The 21,137-nt window shown below is 39.6% G+C and overlaps 1 protein-coding gene across 1 annotated transcript in view; it reads right to left on the bottom strand.

Moving 5' to 3' along the window:
- Positions 1–21,137, bottom strand: part of MYO3A (myosin IIIA) — a 282,829-nt gene that overhangs the window by 114,744 nt on the left and 146,948 nt on the right. The window contains exons 15-17 of the mRNA XM_055274926.2: positions 20,220–20,422; positions 5,923–6,021; positions 5,720–5,834 (exon numbers count right to left, since the gene is read on the bottom strand). Of these exons, the coding sequence (XP_055130901.1) occupies positions 5,720–5,834; positions 5,923–6,021; positions 20,220–20,422 (417 nt within the window). The remainder of the gene's footprint in view (positions 1–5,719; positions 5,835–5,922; positions 6,022–20,219; positions 20,423–21,137) is intronic.

Raw genomic sequence — 21,137 nt, 5'->3', positions numbered from 1 at the left:
GGAGAATGACTTTGATGAGTTGAGAGAAGAAGGCTTCAGATGATCGGTAATAACAAACTTCTCTGAGCTAAAGGAGGATGTTTGAACCAAAAAGAAGCTAAAACCCTTGAAAAAAGATTAGACAAAAGGCAAACTAGAATAAACAGTGTAGAGAAGACCTTAAATGACCTGATGGAGCTGAAAACCATGGCAGGAGAACTATGGGACCCATGCACAAGCTTCAGTAGCTGATTCAATCAAGTTGAAGAAAGGGTATCAGTGATTGAAGATCAAATGAATGAAATGAAGCGAGAAGAGAAGTTTAGAGAAAAAAGAGTAAAAAGAAATAAACAAAGCCTCCAAGAAATATGGGACTATGTGAAAAGACAAAATCTATGTCTGATTGGTGTACCTGAAAGTGATAGGGAGAATGGAAACAAGTTGGAAAACACTCTTCAGCATATTATCCAGGAGAACTTCCCCAACCTAGCAAGGCAGGCCAACATTCAAATTCAGGAAATACAGAGAACGCCACAAAGATATTCCTCGAGAAGAGCAACTCCAAGACACATAATTGTCAGATTCACCAAGGTTGAAATGGAGGAAAAAATATTAAGGGCAGCCAGAGAGAAACGCCGGGTTACCCACAAAGGGAAGCCCACCAGACTAACAGCGGATCTCTCGGCAGAAATTCTACAAGCCAGAAGAGAGTGGGGGCCAATATTCAACATTCTTAAAGAAAAGAATTTTCAACCCAGAATTTCATATCCAGCTAAACTAAGCTTCACAAGTGAAGGAGAAATAAAATCCTTTACAGACAAGCAAATGCGGAGAGATTTTGTCACCATCAGGCCTGCCCTACAAGAGCTCCCGAAGGAAGCACTAAACATGGAAAGGAACAACCAGTACCAGCCACTGCAAAAACATGCCAAATTGTAACGATCATCGATGCTAGGAAGAAACTGCATCAACTAATGAGCAAAATAACCAGCTAACATCATAATGACAGGATCAAATTCACACATAACAATATTAACCTTAAATGTAAATGGGCTAAATGCCCCAGTTAAAAGACACAGATTGGCAAATTAGATAAAGAGTCAAGACTCATCAGTGTGCTGTATTCAGGAGACCCATCTCATGTGAAGAGACACACATAGGCTCAAAATAAAAGGTTGGAGGAAGATCTACCAAGCAAATGGAAAACAAAAAAAGTAGGGGTTGCAATCCTAGTCTGATAAAACAGACTTTAAACTAACAAAAATCTAGAGAGACAAAGAAGGCCATTACATAATGGTAAAGGGATCAATTCAACAAGAAGAGCTAATTATCCTAAATATATATGCAACCAATACAGGAGCACCCAGATTCATAAAGCAAGTCCTTAGAGACCTACAAAGAGACTTAGACTCCCACACAATAATAATGGGATACTTTAACATACCACTGTCAATATTAGACAGATCAATGAGACAGAAAGTTAAAAAGGATATCCAGGAATTGAACTCAGCTCTGCACCAAGTGGACCTAATAGACATATACAGAACTCTCTACCCCAAATCAACAGAATATACATTCTCCTCAGCACCACATTACACTTATTCCAAAATTGACCACATAGTTGGAAGTAAAGCACTCCTCAGCAAATGTAAAAGAATAGAAATTATAACAAACTGTCTCTCAGACCACAGTGCAATCAAACTAGAACTCAGGATTAAGAAACTCACTCAAAACTGCTCAACTACATGGAAACTGAACAACCTGCTCCTGAATGACTACTGGGTACATAACGAAATGAAGGCAGAAATAAAGATGTTCTTTGAAACCAATGAGAACAAAGACACAACATACCAGAATCTCTGGGACACACTTAAAGCAGTGTGTAGAGAGAAATTTATAGCATTAAATGCCCACAAGAGAAAGCAGGAAAGATCTAAAATTGATACCCTAACATCACAATTAAAAGAACTAGAGAAGCAAGAGCAAACACATTCAAAAGCTAGCAGAAGGCAAGAAATAACTAAGATCAGAGCAGAACTGAAGGAGATAGAGACACAAAAAACCTTTCAAAAAATCAATGAATCCAGGAGCTGGTTTTTTGAAAAGATCAACAAAATTGATAGACCACTAGCAACACTAATAAAGAAGAAAAGAGAGAAGAATCAAATAGACGCAACAAAAAATGATAAAGGGGGATATCACCATCAATCCCACAGAAATACAAACTACCATCAGAGATTACTATAAACACCTCTACACAAATAAACTAGAAAATCTAGAAGAAATGGATAATTTCCTCAACACATACACCCTCCCAAGACTAAACCAGGAAGAAGTTGAATCCCTGAATAGACCATAATAGGATCTGAAATCGAGGCAATAATTAATGGCCTACCAACCAAAAAAAGTCCAGGACCAGATGGATTCACAGCCGAATTCTACCAGAGGTACAAAGAGGAGCTAGTACCCTTCCTTCCGAAACTATTCCAGTCAACAGAAAAAGAGGGAATCCTCCCTAACTCATTTTATGAGGCCATCATCAGCCTGATACCAAAGCCTGGGAGACACACAACAAAAAAAGAGAATTTTAGACCAATATCCCTGATGAACATCAATGTGAAAATTCTCAATAAAATACTGGCAAACCAAATACTGGCAAGCATATCAAAAAGTTGATCCACCACGATCAAGTTAGCTTCATCCCTGGGATGCAAGGCTGGTTCAACATATGCAAATCAATATACATAATCCACCATATAAACAGAACTAAAGAAAAAAACCACAATTATCTCAATAGATGCAGAAAAGGCCTTTGACAAAATTCAACAGCCCTTCATGCTAAAAACTCTCAATAAACTAGGTATCGATGGGATGTATCTCAAAATAGTAAGAGCTATTTATGACAAACCCACAGCCAATATCATACCAAATGGGCAAAAACTGGAAGCATTCCCTTTGAAAACTGGCACAAGACAGGGATGTCCTCTCTCACCACTCCTATTCAACATAGTGTTGGAAGTTCTGGCCAGGGCAATCAGGCAGGAGAAAGAAATAAAGGGTATTCAATTAGGAAAAGAGGAAGTCAACTGTCCCTCTTTGCAGATGATGTGATTGTATATTTAGAAAACTCCCTCATCTCAGCCCAAAATCTCCTGAAGCTGATAAGCAACTTCAGCAAATTCTCAGGATACAAAATCAATGTGCAAAAATCACAAGCATTCCAATAATAGACAAACAGAGAGCCAAATCATGAGTGAACTCCCATTCACAATTGCTTCAAAGAGAATAAAATACCTAGGAATCCAACTTACAAGGGATGTGAAGGACCTCTTCAAGGAGAACTACAAACCACTGCTCAACTAAATAAAAGAGGACACAAACAAATGGAAGAACATTCCATGCTCATCGATAGGAAGAATCCATATTGTGAAAATGGTCATACCATCCAAGGTAATTTATAGATTCAATACCATCCCCATCAAGCTACCAATGACTTTCTTCACAGAATTGGAAAAAACTACTTTAAAGTTCATATGGAACCAAAAAAGAGCCCACATTGCCAAGACAATCCTAAGCCAAAAGAACAAAGCTGGAGGCATCACACTACCTGACTTCAAACTATACTACAAGGCTACAGTAACCAAAACAGCATGGTACTGGTAGCAAAACAGAGATATAGACCAATGGAACAGAACAGAGCCCTCAGAAATAATGCCGCATATCTACAACCATCTGATCTTTGACAAACCTGACAAAAATAAAAAATGGGGAAAGGATTCCCTGTTTAATAAATGGTGCTGGGAAAACTGGCTAGCTATATGTAGAAAGTTGAAACTGGATCCCTTCCTTACACCTTATACAAAAATTAATTCAAGATGGATTAAAGACTTAAATGTTAGACCTAAAACCATAAAAACCCTTGAAGAAAACCTAGGCAATACCATTCAGGACACAGGCACAGGCAAGGACTTCATGACTAAGACAGCAAAAGCAATGGCAACAAAAGCCAAAATTGACAAATGGGATCTAATTAAACTAAAGAGCTTCTGTACAGCAAAAGAAACTACCATGAGAGTGAACAGGCAACCTACAGAATGGAAGAAAATTTTTACAATCTACCCATCTGACAAAGGGCTAATATCCAGAATCTACAAATAGCTTAAACAAATTTACAAGAAAAAAACAAACAACCCTATCAAAAAGTGGGCAAAGGATATGAACAGACACTTCTCAAGACATTTATGCAGCCAGCAGTCACATAAAAAAATGCTCATCATCACTGGCCATCAGAGAAATGTAAATCAAAACCACAATGAGATACCATCTCACACCAGTTAGAATGGTGATCATTAAAAAGTCAGGAAACAGGTGCTGGAGAGGATGTGGAGAAATAGGAACACTTTTACACTGTTGGTGGGACTGTAAACTAGTTCAACCATTGTGGAAGACAGTGTGGTGATTCCTCAAGGATCTAGAACTAGAAATACCATTTGACCCAGCCATCTCATTACTGGGTATACACCCAAAGGATTATAAATCATGCTGCTATAAAGACACATGCACACATATGTTTATTGTGGCATTATTCACAATAGCAAAGACTTGGAACCAATCCAAATGTCCAACAATGATAAACTGGATTAAGAAAATGTGGCACATATACACCATGGAATACTATGCAGCCATAAAAAGGGATGATTTCATGTCCTTTGTAGGGACATGGATGAAGCTGGAAACCATCATTCTCAGCAAACTATCGCAAAGACAGAAAATCAAACACTGCATGTTCTCACTCACAGGTGGAAATTGAACAATGAGAACACTTGGACACAGGGTGGGGAACATCACACACTGGGGCCTGTCCTGGGGTGGGGGAAGGGGGGATGGATAGCATTAGGAGATATACCTAATGTAAATGACAAGCTAATGGGTGCAGCACACCAAGGTGGCACATGTATACATATGTAACAAACCTGCACGTTGTGCACATGTACCCTAGAACTTAAAGTATAATAAAAAAATAAAAATAAATAAGACATTAAAGAACTTTTTTTTTAAAAAATGAAGTACTGATACATGCTACAAATATGGATGAACCTTGCAAACATGCTAAATGAGAGAAACCAGTCACGACAGATCACATATTATATGATCCTATGTACGTAAAGTGTCCAGAAAAAGCAGCTTTATAGTGATAGAAAGTAGGGATGAAGTCAGAATTGCATCAGAAATATGCTAATTGCTACCATATTTCTTTTGGGGGTGAAAAATTTATAATATGAAAATATTCTAAAAATTATTATGGTCATGAATACATATTTATGAATATAATAAAGGTCACTGAAATATACACTTTAAATAGGTGAACTATATTGTATGGAAATTATATCTTAATAAAGTTGTTATTAAAAAGATTACACTAAAAAGAACATGAACATTTATGCATTTATGTAAAATTATTTATATATTTTATATATTATATATTTCCCATATATGTATATGGGAAATGTAAGTATAAGTAAAATAAAATATTAAGAACAAAACTAAATTCAGTTATATTTCAAGGCCACTATTTCTTCACTTATAAAGTAAATATTATATTTCCAGTTATTTCATAAGGCTGTTTCAATCTATGTAAAGCACGTATGCTGCTATATATTAATCACTCAATGAATGCTCTTAACATTAGTGATGATAAAAAGATACTTTCTAAAGACGTTCAAGTGTCTTTCACACTTACCTCCATTGTAAAACCTATGACTTTGAAACATTGCTCAATTAATTCATACTGGGATTTATAAAAACTATTATTCATGATGTCTTGTACTGTTCTGAGGTGGTCATTTTGTAGGTACCTGAAAAAAATATAAAAAGAAGGATAAAAGTCTAAAATTAAGGGAAAAGTGAAAGTATTATTGATGAAAGCTCAACCTGGTAGATTACCTGGGAGGCTTATTTTCAGGCAGTTTGTAATGGGCTAGTTTCTTCTTTTCAGCCAAACCAGCATAAATGTAGTAAAAAATATGAAAATTTTTTTCTCCACTGGAAAAAAAGATATTTTCAGTAAGGTAGTTAGTAAGAATATGTATTGTTTAAGTTACTTGACAATATAACTATTTGAACAATGACTGTGAGTGCTGATATGGGCTTTTCTGAATACTGCATTTTGGCTTTCTGTGGTCGTTATTGTTGTCATTATTTTCAACAACCACTGTCATTAAATTCCAGAAATTATCTTAGTCATTTCATAGGAATCATTCAGTATACATTTGTGAGTGACTTCCAGGCACTGTTCCAGGCGCTGGGGATATAGCAGGAGCAAAACTGTAAAAAATCCCTAACTTCTTGGAGTTTACATGCCAGTGGAGCAGACAGAAAAAGAATAATGCATACAGCCATGCCAAAGGTTATAAGTGCTACATTATCTCATTAACCCACCATAAGCCCCTGAGGTGGTCATGTGTTTCCTATTTTATGTAGAAGGAAACTGAGGATTAGAGCTGCCAATCTCCCCCAAAGCCACAGAGTTGATGATTAATACGGATTTGAATCAGGTCTATTTGACTCCAAAGCCCATGACTTTAACCACCTTTTAATATTGTCTTTCTGAGGCTTAGTTTTCTTACTTGTATGAGGAATCTCTTTCTTATAAGTCTCAAATCCTATGACTCTGTGGTTCTAAGTAGTATAAATAGCATTTTCCGGATGCTGCAATAATGCCTTTAAGGGAATATGAATTACAACAAGGTAAGTTTCCACTTCAGGATGTTCCACAGCATAATTTCTTGGGCCTTGGGGTCCCCTCTCCTCCTTCCCCATGTCTTCCTTCTGCTCTGGTGGGCTCCAGGGAAAGATCACACTTTCAGGCTCTCTGCTGAAACAACAGAGGATGAACCTCCTGCTCTATAGTTTCCCCATCTCCACTGCCCTGCTTTACTTCCACTCTTGATGAGCCTAGTGGTCAGCTGGGACACCCTGGGGTTTGCATCTCTCTGCGCCATTCCCCTTCTCATCCTCCCACTAGATCCTCCTCCTGTTTTAGGATGGTCCTCAATCTTCACTTGACTGTTCACTCCATTATCACCAGGCTCACAGGCTGAGATTGGGTCAGGGTAGGATCCTTCTTTACAGTGGTTAAATTAATTATAATGTCTCAACCAGAAGGCCTTGCTGTCTTCACTTCTTTCTATTGTTACTTCTCTTTCCGTTGTTATAAAACTCTCATCCCACCACAAAGCTTTGGATGTCACCATAGGGGTTGGGGAAGGAGACACTAAATTGTTGTGGGTACTCCCCTTCCTGCCACTCTTGGCAGTGGCCTGAACTGTGCTCTGGGTCCTCGACTCATCACACCCAAGATGGAACCTCAGGAGCAGCTTGCATCCCCTCTTGCCCTGCTGCTTTCCTTCACCCACTCCACAGCCTTTATCAGCAAACTTAGGGGGCCAATGAAATATTTTCAGAAAAGGAATTATTATTATTAAGCTTATTTTTAGTAGAACAGAGGAGCCTTTGAATTCTTTTCCATATGAAGTACATGGAACAGAAAAAAGCCCACTTCATGATATGCATCATTATACACAAATTCTTTTACTTAAAATGTAAGAAAGGACTTAAAAACATTCCATGGTCTTCTCCCCCTGTATATTATGCAGTATAATCTCAGTATAGATGGAAATTTACTGTTGCTCTCTTTAGAAAGTATTCATATTTGCCAGGCGCGGTGGCTCACACCTTAATCTAAGCACATTGGGAGGTCGAGGTGGGCGGATCACGAGGTCAGGAGATTGAGACCATCCTGGCTAACACGATGAAACCCTGTCTCTACTAAAAATACAAAAAATTAGCCAGGCGTGGCAGCATGCGCCTGTAGTACCAGGTGCTGGGAAGGCTGAGGCAGGAGAATGGTGTGAATCCGGGAGGTGGAGGTTGCAGTGAGCTGAGATCACGCCACTGCACTCCAGCCTGGGCAACAGAGCAAGACTCTGTCTCAAAAAATAAAAATAAAAAAAAGAGGGGTGGAGCCAAGATGGCCGAATAGGAACAGCTCCGGTCTCCAGCTCCCAGCCCCAGCGACACAGAAGACGGGTGATTTCTGCACTTCTGCTTGAGGTACCGGTTTCATCTCACTAGGGAGTGCCTAACAGTGGGTTCAGGACAGTCGGTGAAGCGCACTGTGCGTGAGCCGAAGCAGGGCGAGGCATTGCCTCACTCGGGAAGCGCAAGGGGTCAGGGAGTTCCCTTTCCTAGTCAAAGAAAGGGGAAACAGACGGCACCTGGAATATCGGGTCAGTCCCGTCCTAATACTGCGCTTTTCCAACGGGCCTGGAAAACGGCTCACTAGGAGATTGTGTCCCGCACCTGGCTCGGAGGGTCCTATGCCCACAGAGTCTTGCTGATTGCTAGCAAAGCAGTCTGAGATCACGCTGCAAGGCGGCAATGAGGCTGGGGGAGGGGCGCCCGCCATTGCCCAGGCTTGCTTAGGTAAACAAAGCAGCCAGGAAGCTCGAACTGGGTGGAGCCCACCACAGCTCAAGGAGGCCTGCCTGCCTCTGTAGGCTCCACCTCTGGGGGCAGGGCACAGACAACCAAAAACTCAGCGAGAACCTCCACAGCCTTAAATGTCCCTGTCTGACTGACAGCTTTGAAGAGAGTAGTGGTTCTCCCAGCACGCAGCTGGAGATCTGAGAACGGACAGACTGCCTCCTAAAGTGGGTCCCTCACCCCTGAGCAGCCTAACTGGGAGGCACCCCCCCAGTAGGGACAGACTGACACCTCATTCAACCGGGTACTCCTCTGAGACAAAACTTTCAGAGGAACTATCAGACAGCTGAATTTGTGGTCTCATGAAAATCCGCTGTTCTGCAGCCACCGGTGCTGACACCCAGCCAAACAGGGTCTGGAGTGGACCTCTAGTAAACTCCAACAGACCTGCAGCTGAGGGTCTTGTCTGGTAGAAGGGAAATTAACAAACAGAAAGGACATCCACACCAAAAACCCATCTGTACATCACCATCATCGAAGACAAAAAGTAGACAAAACCACAAAGATGGGGAAAAAACAGACCAAAAAAACTGGAAACTCTAAAAAACAGAGCACCTCTCCTCCTCCAAAGGAACGCAGTTCCTCACCAGCAACGGAACAAAGCTGGATGGAGGATGACTTTGATGAGTTGAGAGAAGAAGGCTTCAGACGATCAAACTACTCTGAGCTACGAGAGGAAATTCAAAACAATAGCAAAGAAGTTAAAAACTTTGAAAAAAAATTAGAAGAATGGATAACTAGAATAACCAATGGAGAGAAGGGCTTAAAGGAGATGATGGAGCTGAAAGCCAAGTTTCGAGAACTACGCGAAGAATGCAGAAGCCTCAGTAGCAGATGCAATCAACTGGAAGAAAGGGTATCGCTGATAGAAGATGAAATGAATGAAATGAAGAGAGAAGGGAAGTTTAGAGAAAAAAGAATAAAAAGAAATGAACAAAGCCTCCAAGAAATTTGGGACTATGTGAAAAGACCAAACCTACGTCTGATTGGTGTACCTGAAAATGATGGGGAGAATGGAAACAAGTTGGAAAACACTCTGCAAGATATTATCCAGGAGAACTTCCCCAATCTAGCAAGGCAGGCCAGCATTCAGATTCAGGAAATACAGAGAACGCCACAAAGATACTCCTCGAGAAGGGCAACTCCAAGACACATAATTGTCAGATTCACCAAAGTGGAAATGAAGGAAAAAATGTTCAGGGCAGCCAGAGAGAAAGGTCGGGTTACCCACAAAGGGAAGCCCATCAGACTAACAGCTGATCTCTCAGCAGAAACTCTACAAGCCAGAAGAGAGTGGGGGCCGATATTCAACATTCTTAAAGGAAAGAATTTTCAACCCAGAATTTCCTATCCCGCCAAACTAAGCTTCATAAGTGAAGGAGAAATAAAATACTTTACAGACAAGCAAACGCTGAGTGATTTTGTCACCACCAGGCCTGCCCTAAAAGAGCTCCTGAAGGAAGCACTAAACATGGAAAGGAATAACCGGTACCAGCCCCTGCAAAAACATGCCAAATTGTAAAGACCATCGAGGCTAGGAAGAAACTATAGCAACTAATGAGCAAAATAACCAACTAACATCATAATGACAGGATCAGATTCACACATAACAATATTCACGTTAAATGTAAATGGGCTAAATGCTCCAATCAAAAGACACAGACTGGCAAACTGGATAAGGAGTCAGGACCCATCAGTGTGCTGTATTCAGGAAACCCATCTCACGTGCAGAGACACACATAGACTCAAAATAAAGGGATGGAGGAAGATCTATCAAGCAACTGGAAAACAAAAAAAGGCAGGGGTTGCAATCCTAGTCTCTGATAAAATAGACTTTAAACCAACAAAGATCAAAAGAGACAAAGAAGGCCATTACATAATGGTAAAGGGATCAATTCAACAAGAAGAGCTAACTATCCTAAATATATATGCACCCAACACAGGAGCACCCAGATTCATAAAGCAAGTCCTCAGTGACCTAAAAAGGGACTTAAACTCCCACACAATAATAATGGGAGATTTTAACACCCCACTGTCAGCATTAGACAGATCAACGAGACAGAAAGTTAACAAGGATATCCAGGAATTGAACTCAGCTCTACATAAAGTGGACCTAATAGACATCTACAGAACTCTCCACCCCAAATCAACAGAATATACATTTTTTTCAGCACCACACCACACCTATTCCAAAACTGACCACATAGTTGGAAGTAAAGCTCTTCTCAGCAAATGTAAAAGAACAGAGATTATAACAAACTGTCTCTCAGACCACAGTGCAATCAAACTAGAACTCAGGATTAAGAAACTCACTCAAAACCGCTCAACTACATGGAAACTGAACAACCTGCTCCTGAATGACTATTGGGTACATAATGAAATGAAGGCAGAAATAAAGATGTTCTTTGAAACCAACGAGAACAAAGACACAACATACCAGAATCTCTGGGACACGTTCAAAGCAGTGTGTAGAGGGAAATTTATAGCACTAAATGCCCACAAGAGAAAGCAGGAAAGATCCAAAATTGACACCCTAACATCACAATTAAAAGAACTAGAAAAGCAAGAGCAAACACATTCAAAAGCTAGCAGAAGGCTAGAAATAACTAAAATCAGAGCAGAACTGAAGGAAATAGAGACACAAAAAACCCTTCAAAAAATTAATGAATCCAGGAGCTGGTTTTTTGAAAAGATCAACAAAATTGATGGACCGCTAGCAAGACTAATAAAGAAGAAAAGAGAATAATCAAATAGATGCAATAAAAAACGAAAAAGGGGATATCACCACCGATCCCACAGAAATACAATCTACCATCAGAGAATACTACAAACACCTCTATGCAAATAAACTAGAAAATCTAGAAGAAATGGATAAATTCCTCGACAAATACACCCTCCCAAGACTAAACCAGAAAGAAGTTGAATCTCTGAATAGACCAATAACAGGTTCTGAAATTGTGGCAATAATCAATAGCTTACCAACCAAAAAGAGTCCAGGACCTGATGGATTCACAGCTGAATTCTACCAGAGGTACAAGGAGGAACTGGTACCATTCCTTCTGAAACTATTCCAATCGATAGAAAAAGAGGGAATCCTCCCTACCACATTTTACGAAGCCAGCATCGTCCTGATACCAAAACCTGGCAGAGACATAACCAAAAAAGAGAATTTCAGACCAATATCCTTGATGAACATTGATGCAAAAATCCTCAATAAAATACTGGCAAACCGAATCCAGCAGCACATCAAAAAGCTTATCCACCATGATCAAGTGGGCTTCATCCCTGGGATGCAAGGCTGGTTCAACATACGCAAATCAATAAATGTAATCCAGCATATAAACAGAACCAAAGACAAAAACCACATGATTATCTCAATAGATGCAGAAAAGGCCTTTGACAAAATTCAACAACCCTTCATGCTAAAAACTCTCAATAAATTAGGTATTGATGGGACGTATCTCAAAATAATAAGAGCTATCTACAACAAACCCACAGCCAATATCATACTGAATGGGCAAAAACTGGAAGCATTCCCTCTGAAAACTGGCACAAGACAGGGATGCCCTCTCTCACCGCTCCTATTCAACATAGTGCTGGAAGTTCTGGCCAGAGCAATCAGGCAGGAGAAGGAAATAAAGGGTATTCAATTAGGAAAAGAGGAAGTCAAATTGTCCCTGTTTGCAGAAGACATGATTGTAAATCTAGAAAACCCCATTGTCTCAGCCCAAAATCTCCTTAAGCTGATTAGCAACTTCAGCAAAGTCTCAGGATACAAAATTAATGTACAAAAATCACAAGCATTCTTGTACACCAATAACAGACAAACAGAGAGCCAAATCATGAGTGAACTCCCATTCACAATTGCTTCAAAGAGAATAAAATACCTAGGAATCCAACTTACAAGGGATGTGAAGGACCTCTTCAAGGAGAACTACAAACCACTGCTCAATGAAATAAAAGAGGATACAAACAAATGGAAGAACATTCCATGCTCATGGGTTGGAAGAATCAATATCGTGAAAATGGCCATACTGCCCAAGGTAATTTATAGATTCAATGCCATCCCCATCAAGCTACCAATGACTTTCTTCACAGAATTGGAAAAAACTACTTTCAAGTTCATATGGAACCAAAAAAGAGCCCGCATCGCCAAGTCAATCCTAAGCCAAAAGAACAAAGCTGGAGGCATCACGCTACCTGACTTCAAACTATACTACAAGGCTACAGTAACCAAAACAGCATGGTACTGGTACCACAACAGAGACATAGATCAATGGAACAGAACAGAGCCCTCAGAAATGATGCCGCATAGCTACAACTATCTGATCTTTGACAAACCTGACAAAAACAAGAAATGGGGAAAGGATTCCCTATTTAATAAATGGTGCTGGGAAAACTGGCTAGCCATATGTAGAAAGCTGCAACTGGATCCCTTCCTTACACCTTATACAAAAATTAATTCAAGATGGATTAAAGACTTATATGTTAGACCTAAAACCATTAAAATCCTACAAGAAAACCTAGGCAATACCATTCAGGACATAGGCGTGGGCAAGGACTTCATGTCTAAAACACCAAAAGCAATGGCAACAGAAGCCAAAATCGACAAATGGGATCTCATTAAACTAAAGAGCTTCTGCACAGCAAAAGAAACTACCATCAGAGTGAACAGGCAACCTACACAATGGGAGAAAATTTTTGCAACCTACTCATCTGACAAAGGGCTAATATCCAGAATCTACAATGAACTCAAACAAATTTACAAGAAAAAAACAAACAACCCCATCAAAAAGTGGGCAGAGGACATGAACAGACAGTTCTCAAAAGAAGACATTCATGCAGCCAAAAAACACATGAAGAAATGCTCCTCATCACTGGCCATCAGAGAAATGCAAATCAAAACCACAGTGAGATACCATCTCACACCAGTTAGAATGGCCATCATTAAAAAATCAGGAAACAACAGGTGCTGGAGAGGATGTGGAGAAATAGGAACACTTTTACACTGTTGGTGGGACTGTAAACTAGTTCAACCATTGTGGAAGTCAGTGTGGCGATTCCTCAGGGATCTAGAACTAGAAATACCATTTGACCCAGCCATCCCATTACTGGGTATATACCCAAAGGACTATAAATCATGCTGCTATAAAGACACATGCACACGTATGTTTATTGCGGCACTATTCACAATAGCAAAGAGTTGGAACCAACCCAAATGTCCAACAACGATAGACTGGATTAAGAAAATGTGGCACATATACACCATGGAATACTATGCAGCCATAAAAAATGATGAGTTCGTGTCCTTTGTAGGGACATGGATGAAACTGGAAAACATCATTCTCAGTAAACTATCGCAAGGACAAAAAACCAAACACCGCATGTTCTCACTCATAGGTGGGAATTGAACAATGAGAACTCATGGACACAGGAAGGGGAACATCACGCTCCAGGGACTGTTGTGGGGTGGGGGGAGGGGGGAGGGACAGCATTAGGAGATACACCTAATGCTAAATGACGAATTAATGGGTGCAGGAAATCAACATGGCACATGGATACATATGTAACAAACCTGCACATTGTGCACATGTACCCTAAAACCCTAAAGTATAATAAAAAAAAAAAAGAGAAACTATTCATTCTTTCAGTATGTAGAAGTTTTCCTCAGAATCAACAGTAACTCAGATATATCCATATGTATTTACTCTTCCAATAATGCAGTAAAATTTGGAGGTTTAGAACAACTGTGGCTTTATTTTATCATCTCTAGTTTTGATCCAAGGTTCTACCAAAAGCCATTACAAGAATAATTTTTTACAGAAGCTCAATAAGGACTCCAACACATCAGTCATGTAGGTTTAAAATAACATTAAAGGTTTGATACTTGTGACACACTAATAACTATTGAAGGTACTCTGTTTGGTCTTTCTTCAAAGTCAACAAATTGAAATACTTAATATGAAAGGGTAGAGCTTGATAAGGTGAATAATGCAGATCTCTGTTCTTCCTTGTTGGTATTTCAAAAGAAAGGAAGACATTTTCTAAAGAGAAAAGTAACAATGCTATTGGTTAGTATGCATTCTGCACTGAAACTCTCCCCTGAGTGAAGGGAGAGTTGGGGGGTCTTATATAACTAGAGAAGGATAGTTCCATTCCAAAAGAAAGGGGCTATGGGAAAAGAAATAGATTTGAGATGTGTATTCAGTTGAATTTGAGATGGTAGCAGGATATGTAGACAGTTGGAAATTTTTTAAAAATGTAAATGTTTTTCGGTTTTAAGAGAGGGGGAGAGGTATGTCTTTGGGTGTCAAGCATGTAGAGCTCTCTGTTGAGGCCATAATGTCAGAAGAATTTGTGAAGGGAAAGAGTGTATAGAAAAAAGAGAAAAGCTGCAGGGACAAATCTTTGGTAAATATACAGTGTGAGACTGGATGGATAAATCTAAAACAGAAGAAAAATTCAGGGAGGTAGGAGAGGAATCAGGAGAATCTAGTCATGGGCAAAGAAAAGTGAAAGTTTCAAGAAAAGGGGTGGTCCAGAGGCTGGGTGCTGAAGTGAGGACTGGCACACCCTTCCTTCAGAACCCATCCAATTCTGTTACTTGTTGCAGTCACGAGTGATAATACAAGAAACACCAACATTGTGTACGAGTGAAGTTAGAACAAAACTGAAAGTTTCCTTTAGTTCTTGTCTTTTCTCACCACAGAATAATAAAAACTTCTCTATGACTGGCACGGCATTTAATTCAGTTTGCTTTCTTCTAATGAAGCACACTGATTGTGCACTTCACTAATTGTACATTGTATCAGTTAAGTGCTAACAATGTGATTGTTAACATTAACTAATACAGTGCAATTGTGATTAACACTGTACTACATTGTTCACAATGTACATTAATTGTACATTGTATCAGTTAAGTGTTAACAATCACAATCACATTTGTATCAGTTAAGTGTTAACATTTGTGATTGTTAACAATGTGCATTAATTTACATTGTATCAGTTAAGTGTTAAAACTTAGACACACAATATTAATGGATTTCTCTTCATCAGTTTACATTTATTGAGACTTATAATTTGAAAAGACTTGGACATACTATTGGGAATATACTGACGTTCAGTGGACAAACAATCAGAAAGTTAAACAGGAAAGGAACACACCTCAAAAGCTTACCCGGGGTCGCTAACCATATCAAGCTGTGCTTAAGAACACAGAGCACTACAGTATCCCACACTTGCTAATGTTTCCGGGAGTTCCCAGGTCAGGACTGCCTGGGGACAGACACAGGGTCTTGCAAGTTACCAAATATCATTTCTCTGATTGTGACCTCATTCCTACTTCTGGATCTTCTAACACTTCTTCAGAGTGAGTTCCACTCAGCTGTTTGCAGGAAGGCGCTCAGGGCTGTCTCATATGTGTGTTCACCTGCTTTGCACCCTGGGGATTACCTGTGCAGCCAAGGCCTCTGACAGCCTCAAACAGTGGCAAAGTACTCACAAGGGTATAGCCTAATTCATCTGTGAAACCTTTGAATCTTCCACGAAGTGGCCAACAATCAGACTTAGAAAGCTAATAATGAAGCTTTGCATTCTTTTTTTTTAGACAGAGTCTCGCTGTGTCACCCAGGCTGGAGTGCAGTGGTACAATCTCAGCTCATTGCAAGCTCTGCCTCCCAGGTTCACACCATTCTCCTGCCTCAGCCTCCCAAGTAGCTGGGACTACAGGTGCCCGCCACCACACCCAGCTAATTTTTTGTATTTTTAGTAGAGATGGGGTTTCACTGTGTTAGCCAGGATGGTCTCGATCTCCTGACCTCGTGATCCGCCTGCCTCGGCCTCCCAAAGTGCTGGGATTACAGGCGTGAGCCACCACGCCTGGCCGAAGCTTGGCATTCTTAAGGCACTAAAGGGTATTCATAAAGGAACACTTTTAGTATTTCCTTTTTAATCACAGCTCCCTCCTTGTAAACTCTCTCCTCCTGGATATGTAGTCTCCTCAGTCCCCTCCTCTTGCCATCTACCTGCTCAATCTTAGCAGACGAACTCATTTCCTACTTTCATGAGAGACTAGAAACCAATGAGTGATCAGCATGTTTTATATCATACTGTGAGCTGTGTTACCACAGGAATCCTGCCTTACTTGGCTTTATGTCTCCTGTGCCTAGCACACAGTAGGCACTCAATAAATATGTGTCAAATAGATAGATGGCTGGATAGACGGATGGATGGATGGATGAATGGTGGGCTTTGGAGTCAGACAGAAGGACGAGGCTTCAAACTCCAACTCGGTCATTGCTAGCTTTTTGACATTAAGCAACTTATTAAAATTCTCTTAGTTTCTCACTTTTAAAAGAGAAAATGACACCCTGTCACATGACTGCAAGAATTAAAAGAGATAATGGCTGTAAGGTGCTTAGCGCAGTGCCTGACATAGAGTAATCGCTCCATAAATACATTTCCCTTTCTCCACAATGGACAGCACCGTGTCTGCCACTTATTTATGTCTCCTGTAGAGTCCTGTTAAGTGCTGGGGACATGAGAGAAGTGCAATCGATGCTTGCTGAACTAAACTGTAGTAACAGGAGGAAACTGCAGTGGAAATAGCTATAATTTGTATTTATGAGAATTATCTAGCATTGCCTTCAATAGGTTCATTTTATTCTTGAAATTAAGTAGCCTTTTTAAAAATTTTCTCCTTGAAAACTATCTATGTTTAGAAACGGATTTAAGTCACAAGTTATAAGATAGTACCATCATCATTAGAAAGGTAATCTAAAAATAAATGTGGTCAGAGATTGAGCTGGGATGACACTGTCAGAGGCAAAAAGTGAAGAAAAAAACAAAATGTCTTAAAAGAAAGGGTGAGTTCATTAAAAAAAGATACTCATCTGCTCTGATTCTTCCCTGCTCCTGAGATCATTCTACACTCTTCTTTGTTTTGCTCTGGGACCCCAAAGGCCAATCCCTACAGCCTGCAATCCCTGGCCTCCCTTGCTCTCTGGCTTCCATATGGGTTCAGCCAATAGGAAGCACAGGCAGGAAACAGTCGGAGGAAGGAGAGAGAGGCTGGGATGTTATCCCCTTGCTCTCTCCCTGACCGGCTGCATCCCATTAGGGCCATAGCTCCAGACAGGCAGCCCCTGATCCATAGCTGCAGCTGGCACCAGGCACTAGTGCTGCCCCTCCCTCCGCCTGCAGACAGGAAGGCAGCCACGGCTCCTCACCCCTGTTAGTCCATGGGCTTCTCACCATTCATTCCTGGCTCTTCAATGCCCATGTGACCTCTGTAAACAGTTTTCTCAGTTAAAACCCTTGAGCTTGTTCTTTCTGTTCAGTACCCTGATTGATAACAGTGCAATTAAATTTATAATTTGTAAATGTACCTATTAAGAATTCTTCCATCAATCACATGTCTGCTATTTTCATATTCATAGGTCACTCAAAGCTCCTCTGGAACTTAAAAATACAGTTAAATTAGGTGAAATAAAAAACAGATATAAAAATGGAAAAAGTGTTATAAATTAAAGACAGCTGTGCTCAAATTATAACTGAGTTATATTTCCACTTGATTGTGAATTTGGAATTTGGAATGCTTTTCCCCAATAAGCAAAGTTGTAAAATTAGAATAGTTCCTTAGGGGGAAAAAACTACTTAATTCATGGCATGCCTTAAATATAATCCTGACTATGCTATTTCTTAGAATGCATCCTACAATATTTCAGTAAGCATTAATGATATTATTTATATGGTTACAAGCCCAGGGCCTCATTGTGTAACTCCAGAGGGTTCTGTTCATGTGCTCTTCTATATGAACTGAGTTCCTGCACTCAACTCCATAGAATACACCGTGAATTATACCCCTTGACATTGTGCAACATGGTGGTGCCCTCTAACAATTAGTTACTCTTAAGTAGTTCTTCTTGAAGGGCCTGAAGGAGAGGTTTACACAATTATGAGAGCAGAACAAATGGTTTTGAGAACTAGCTAAGTTTCCACATCTGCTAAGATCCCGAGGTCCTTCTAGTTATGGGTGGCAACGGCACTGACACACATGTCCACTGAGTTTTGGGCACTGGACACACATCAATAAATAGTATCTGCCATTTATTGAACATCTTCAATATCCTAGGTACTGTGCTATATGTTATTTCTGATAAACTATTAACACTACTATTACTACTAATGGCTTAAACTTATGGGGTTCTTAATATATGCCATTCATTGTGCTATATACTATATGTACCTTGTCTTGATAGGTAGGTACTAATGCTATTTCATTTTAAAGATGAAAAACAGAGGTGCAGAGAGGTTAAGTAAACTGTTTCAAATCATACATACAATGAATTACAGAGCCAAGATCCTGTGAGAATCTTTAAGGTTTAAATATCTTACCCAAGGTGGATTAAAATGGTGTAGTATCACAGTTGAAAGCCATATGTGTTTAATAATCATTCCTTCCTTTTTTTTTTTTTTTTTTTTGAGATGGAGTCTCACTCTGTCACTCCAGCTGGAGTGCAGTGGCGTGATCTTGGTTCACTGCCAGCTCCGCCTCCCGGGTTCATGCCATTCTCCTGCCTCAGCCTCCCAAGTAGCTGGGGCTACAAGCACCCACCACCATGCCCGGCTAATTTTTTTTGTATTTTTAGTAGAGACGGGGTTTCACCAAGTTAGCCAGGATGGTCTTGATCTCCTGACCTCATGATACACCCACCTTGGCCTCCCAAAGTGCTGGGATTACAGGTGTGAGCCACCGCACCCGGCCTCCTTCCATATTTTTAATTGAAGACCAAAGGGTAATTTTCCATATTGAGGCTAGTGCTCAGGAGCTGGACTCCAGGCAACTTCTATTCATGACTTACTCATGAATTGAACGACACCAAGCTTGAAGGCACTTACATTAAATAATAATGTACTAATATAAAACAAGAGCTTATTATGTTACTGTGAATTAACATGACATATTACTACAATAATGTAGAGTATGTTTAGCATAAAACCAACATAAGAAAAATGAAAGATTCTAACTTGCCATGATTTTAAACAAAATAATGTAACTACCAGGGTACAAATCCAATGTGTAATCATAGTTTCCTCATTAGAATAACAAAGATGTTTTGTGAGACAGGAGAGAAACTTTGTCATTAAGCTACAAACCCACAAAAGGAATTCATTCAACTTAATATCAAAGCATTATGAAGAGTACTGATGGCTTAAATCAGCCAGCAATAAAAGGTCAATATGATAAAGCTCCTTCTTGAATCTTTTATTTGGTCCCTTGTATATAAACATAGGAAGAATAGAATTAATACAAAGGTCTATTTATATATGCTAGCATTTAAAACAGAAAAGGACTCGGTTATTTCTAATTAAATTTCACATTAATTTTGTATAGATAAATATATTATCTGCTATGTCAGAATGGTCTCTAATTTACGCTGTTAGTACCTCTATGATGGGCTTAGGTTTTCTATCTGGCAGCATAAATTTTAGGTTATATATTAATTCCTGTATTGGATGTAACATATATTTGAGAATAAGACAGTGCTGATGGATCTCTTCATTCTCAATAGTAAGTGCTTTGCATATAGTAAGTGATAAATAAAATTTCATTGAATGAGAAAGACATTTTACTATTAAAGTATTATGTTTGCTTCTGCTTCCTCCAAAATAGGAGAGATTTGAAATAAACTTACATAGCTTGGTGGATAACTCGGGATTTTTCCAGAAGATATTCAGAAATCTGTGCTCCCACTACCGCTCCAGAAGAGGTGAATTTCATTTCTAAGTATTTTCCAAATCTGCTAGAATTGTCATTTATAACAGTGCAGGCATTGCCAAAGGCTTCTACCAAATTGTTCACTTGTAAAATCTTCTCTTGCAAGGCTCTGTTATTAGCCTAAATAGAAAATATTAAGATATTTTTAAAAACATAAAAAATTAATTTGGTATATAATGAAATGTCTCTTCTTTGGTAAGCAATTTATGTAGACATAAACATACAAAAGCATGTTCCTGATATATTGGCAGATGTTACATCCTGGTCTATTTTCCCCTCCCATATCTGGATTCACTCACTTGTTTTCTTAAAAAGGGACAAGGAGATATTCTATACTTTTCTATTCAAGCGCAGTTCTGTTCAGTGCCTGATTTACAAACATAATTTATAAGCAGCCTACGCACATTGAAGTACACCTGTCATTCTGTTATTCCTCCTCTACCTGCCTGCGCCCCCATCCAAATAATCCCCAAAGCCAGAACCACTTTACTTGCTTCCACAGAAGCTGCTAAGCCTGAAACTAAGAGAGAAAAGATAACTCATTAATTCAGAAGCAGAGAGAAGGGAATAATTGTGAAAACTGAGAACAGCTCGGAAATATGAATGGGAGGAGTGGAAACCAGGTCAAGGTTAGCAGGCTTACATGGCTCTACCTCTATTCCTTCCCCATCTCTTATGCTCATCTCCTCAAAGAGTATGTTCCATTTTTCTTCTTTGACACTTTAGTTGAAATTCTACTGAGTAGAAATTTATTTGGGTTAGTAGCCAATCACTTTTACAAAGGCATTCCAAACTCTGCCCCCAGAGGTTTAGGGAGGTATTAGTTATTCACAAC

Source organism: Symphalangus syndactylus, chromosome 4, assembly GCF_028878055.3.
Source record: "Symphalangus syndactylus isolate Jambi chromosome 4, NHGRI_mSymSyn1-v2.1_pri, whole genome shotgun sequence".
Taxonomy (NCBI): domain Eukaryota; kingdom Metazoa; phylum Chordata; class Mammalia; order Primates; family Hylobatidae; genus Symphalangus; species Symphalangus syndactylus.
The sequence above is the reverse complement of the archived record's forward strand: the minus strand, read 5'-3'. Positions and strand labels throughout refer to the sequence as shown.